The 4,503-nt window shown below is 42.7% G+C and overlaps 1 protein-coding gene and 1 long non-coding RNA gene across 2 annotated transcripts; both read right to left on the bottom strand.

The window, feature by feature from the left end:
- Positions 1 to 1,237: 1,237 nt before the first annotated feature.
- On the bottom strand, positions 1,238 to 2,886 carry LOC139192584 (uncharacterized). The gene is made up of 3 exons (XM_070814826.1): positions 2,726 to 2,886; positions 2,165 to 2,639; positions 1,238 to 2,084 (listed from the first exon to the last, which is right to left on the bottom strand). Exons 2-3 carry the CDS (start codon positions 2,390 to 2,392, stop codon positions 1,431 to 1,433), a joined length of 882 nt encoding a protein of 293 aa, XP_070670927.1. The 5' UTR covers positions 2,393 to 2,639; positions 2,726 to 2,886; the 3' UTR covers positions 1,238 to 1,430.
- Positions 2,887 to 3,312: 426 nt separating this feature from the next.
- LOC139192583 (uncharacterized) lies at positions 3,313 to 4,253 on the bottom strand. The gene is made up of 3 exons (XR_011576785.1): positions 4,075 to 4,253; positions 3,893 to 3,990; positions 3,313 to 3,717 (listed from the first exon to the last, which is right to left on the bottom strand). It is a non-coding gene; the product is annotated as an uncharacterized lncRNA (long non-coding RNA).
- Between the last annotated feature and the right edge of the window lie 250 nt (positions 4,254 to 4,503).

Raw genomic sequence — 4,503 nt, 5'->3', positions numbered from 1 at the left:
GATCATGCTGGATCTCGGTCCCTAGCACACAAGACTTTTCGCCAAGGATATTACTGGCCAACACTCCACCAGGATGCCATCAAAGTATCCCGCTCATGTGACAAATGTCAACGATATGCGACTATTCCTCATTCCCCTCCAGAGCCTCTTACTCCTATGATCAGCCCTTGGCCCTTTGCCCAGTGGGGACTTGATTTGATCGGCCCAATGCCGGCAGGGAAGGGCAAAGTCTGTTACGCAGTCGTTGCAGTGGACTACTTCACAAAGTGGGCCGAAGTAGAACCCTTGGCAACCATTACTGAGGCAAAGATAGAAGACTTCGTGTGGAAGAACATCCTTTGTAGATTCGGCATTCCCAATGCGATAGTCACTGACAATGGGCGACAGTTTGACAACAAGAAGTTCAGGTTGTTCTGCTCTAAGTTCAACATCAACTTATGCTTTGCCTCTCCAGCTCATCCCCAGTCTAATGGACAAGTTGAGGCCATCAACAAAATAATCAAGCGCACTTTGAAAACCAGCTTGGACAAAGCTAAAGGCTGTTGGCCAGAATTTGTACCCCAAGTTCTTTGGTCATATCGCACTTCATATCGGACTTCAACAGGAGAAACTCCATTCTCACTTGCCTTTGGCACAGAGGCGGTTGTCCCTGTTGAGCTCGAGCAAGCAACATTCCGAGTCCAGAACTACATTCAAAGTGAAAATGACAAACAACTCACCCTCAACTTGGATTTAGTCGAGGAACACAGAAACCAAGCTCACTTGAGGAATGTCGCCTACAAGCAGCGCATCTCCAACTATTATGACTCTAGGGTCAAGCCTCGTTCTTTCAAAATAGGAGACTGGGTCTTAAAGAAAAGATTACTCTGCGACAGAGTCCCGAGTGAAGGCACACTTAGTCCAAACTGGGATGGACCGTATGAAGTCATTGGCATCAGTCGCCCTGGCTCTTACACACTTAGAAGCTCCGATGGCAAGACCCTTGGCCATCCATGGAACGCTGATCACTTGAAGTACTACTACAAATAGACTCACGATGTACAAGTGTTGAGCTATAGCTGTTCGGCATCCTATGTAATGAAGGCCATTTGGCAATGAATTCAATAAAGAGGTAATTTAGCCAACTCAGCACTCACTCTTTTACATTCCTAGCAATGGAACACTCAAGTGTTGAAACCTCAAAGCAGATATATCCAACACGAAACAAAATCTAAGTATGTGTCGACAAGACTATACAAAGAAAGGAACAACCAAACAAGGGCTTATATCCAAACAATAGATCTATTCATACATAGCCAAACATGCATTAATAATAGTGCAAACACTCATAAACACCTAAAATCCAAAACTCTCAAGCTTATAACATGGGCACATGTTATACACACATCAGACTACTACATCCAGAATACATGCAGATAGTAAAGACACTGCTATTCATTCTCATCTGAAGCCGAACCCCTGGCAGTATCACTCCGCGTCCTACCATCATCCTCTGCATCCCCAAGATCCTCTTCACCATGCTGAGTCTGTGCATCAGCACTACCTTCATTATCAGACTCATCTTCGCTGCTAGGATCAACAGCAAGGACAAATGTCTCGCCCTTTCGATGATGCTCATCTATATCTTCGTGGTATTTTCGAAGAATGCTCCCATCATCATAACGATCAAGGACGGCCATCCATTTCCTTTTTTCAAAGCGAGCTTCTTGAGCACAGTAGGGTTTAATAGCAAGATGAAAGGTCGAAGAACTTAAGTATTCTTGCACAGCAGCCTCCCTTTCAGTTGGAATGCTCTTCTCCAGTTCAGAAATCTCAACTAAGGCACCATCCAATTCTCCCCTAACCTTGGATACCTCTAATGTAGCCACCTCCAACTGTTTTTTAGTTGCCTCAAGCAATTTCTTAAGCCTTAGGTTCTCACCATTTCGCCTTTTCAAGCTCTCCATGGTTTCGTCCTTCAGTTGGAGAGCCTGAGTCAAAAGTCCCTTATTCCTTCGGGCCTCGTCCACAAGCTGCTTATTCTCTTTCAGTTTTGCGTTGTACCGCTCAACCTCTTGCAGTCTGTCGTGATACTCGGCCATGACCTGCATGGCAAGACGATCATCACTACCTAAATAATGATAATAAAGAGGAAAAAGTAAGGAAATGACAAAGTAACACTCACATATGAAGACAGCTTCAACATCCGGTCGCAATCCGATTCATCCTTAGCTAAGGGCTCTCCGAGCTCATCGAAGGCGAATCGACGCCCTGCCAAGCAATTGTTGATATACCAAAAATCCTTTGGCCGCGTGGCAACCCTCAAGTCCTTCCACGGGACACTGCCAGCTCTTTCCTTGCCTTTCCCCTCATGGCGGGAACCAGGATCACTTTCCTGGACAGTGTGCTCCATAGTAAGAGGAGGAGGCAACAGTCGGCTCCCTTCTCCTGCAACTACGGCAGCAGCATTTTCAACGGCCTCGACTCCATCTTCCTAAAGGCAGGCCCCTTAGGGACCCCATCTTGGGACTTAGGTCTAACGGATGGTTCCCCTCGGAACTTATGAATTTTCTTATGCGGTAGGATGTCTTCCGAAGGAACTAACACTGGTGCTTTCCTTTTATTGGTGCTAGTCCCTGTTTTCTTGCTTACCTTCTCCACTGCATACGGAAAATCAAAATAAGAAATACAACTTTCCAAATAAAGTAAGGAATTGAGCTAAGTTTACATGAAGGATACAACTTACTCGATCGTCCCTGGCTCTCGGAAACTAAGGGTTGGAAACCGTACCGACGAAATAAGGGTCGTAGCTTGCTTAAGTGTCTATCCTCTTTGGGCACCCTCAACACCTTCTCTATGTCAGATAGCTCCTGCCCAAACAGTTGGATGGTGCCCCGCGTCACTACAAAACAAGCAAATGAAGACCGTGTCAAGCGCCAAAAAAAAAAAAAAAAAAAAAAAAAAAAAAAAAAAAGCTTCATCCAAAAAGTTTCACCCAAAAAGCTTCACCCACAAAGCTTCACCTAAAAAGCTTCACCCACAAAGCTTCACCCAAAAAACTTCACCCGGAAAGCTTCACTTAAAAAAGCTTCACCTACAAAGCTTCACCTAAAAAAGCTTCACCTAGAAAGCTTCATCTACAAAGCTTCATCTACAAAGCTTCACCATCAAAGCTTCACCTAGAAAGCTTCAACACCAAAGCTTCACCTACAAAGCTTCAACACAAAACCTTGCTCCAGATAACCAAATTTTGTTCACAAAACCCAAGATGCCCTTGAACTTGTACAAAAACACTTGGGTAAACATAAACATTTTTTGTTTTACACCCACAAGGGCCCAAAATCTTCCTTCTTATTTATTCACTTATATATGTTCCCAAACATATTATAATAGATCCAACAACAAGCCAAAGCCCCAGGTTTCTTAATGGACAAAAGTACAAGCAATTCATCAATAATGCAGGTGCTACAAAAATTGGAATCTGCCCCAAAATAGAAATCCAACCCAAGAGACTTTTTCTCTCTCTCCCTCTTCCGCCTCCTTTCATCTATCAAATTTCTGCAACCTCTGCTCTTCTCCAATGGAGCTGAATTTTGGACACCCTATAGTTTTTGAGCATATGAACAACTTTCAAGAAGGAACCATTTCTGTTTGAGCGACGGAAATTAAAGTGTTGAAGCTCCAAACATGACAGTCGGATTCTTGCAAATTTCGAAGCTGCTGTGATGTTTCGAAGATCTGGAAATATTTAACCATTAGTTCATTCTGAATTTTTGATATGTTATGAAAGAGACGATGAGGAACAACTTCAACGAAGAAAGCATGCTGATCTGAACAATAGAAAATGGAGTTTCGAAGCTCACAACAAATCTGACGGGTTGACAGAAAAATAATAACCAGTCATTCATCATACCTGAATTTCTTGAGTTATACAGCTCCGAGGGATCTCAATTTTGGATATGTTGTAGTTCACAAGTTAAGGAACAACTTCGATGAAGAAAGTATGTTGATCTGAGCAAGAGAAAAGGGAGTTTTTGAAGCTCACAACAAGTCTGACGCGTTGATATACAAATGACGAACAATCACTCATCGTACCTGAATTTCTGGAGTTGTACTGCTCCGATGGATCTCCAATTCGGATATGTTGTAGTTCACGAGCTAAGGAACAACTTTCATGAAGATGGTTTTGCGATCTGAGCCACAGAAAATGGTGTTATATTGAAGAAAAGCTAAAGGCAGACTAAAGGAAAGCAAAAATGGTAAAGCAAAGCAAAAGAAAAGCTAAAGGAAGACAAAATCATGGCACATGATAATGAGTCATACCCTACCCCTCATTGGATTCGAATACACCCATCCTCCAAAATCATGACAAATGCCACATTATAGATATCTGTACAAACATTCCAAAGAAAAAGGGAGGGAGTAAAAAAAAAAAAAAAAAAAAAAAAAAAAAGGGGCCTAGGCCTCCACTTCTTTGGGCCTAACACATCTTCATAACAAAAAAAAACAATATATGAAGAAAGA

The sequence above is a fragment of the Malus domestica genome, chromosome 15, assembly GCF_042453785.1.
Source record: "Malus domestica chromosome 15, GDT2T_hap1".
In the NCBI taxonomy this organism is placed as follows: Eukaryota; Viridiplantae; Streptophyta; class Magnoliopsida; order Rosales; family Rosaceae; genus Malus; species Malus domestica.
The sequence above is the reverse complement of the archived record's forward strand: the minus strand, read 5'-3'. Positions and strand labels throughout refer to the sequence as shown.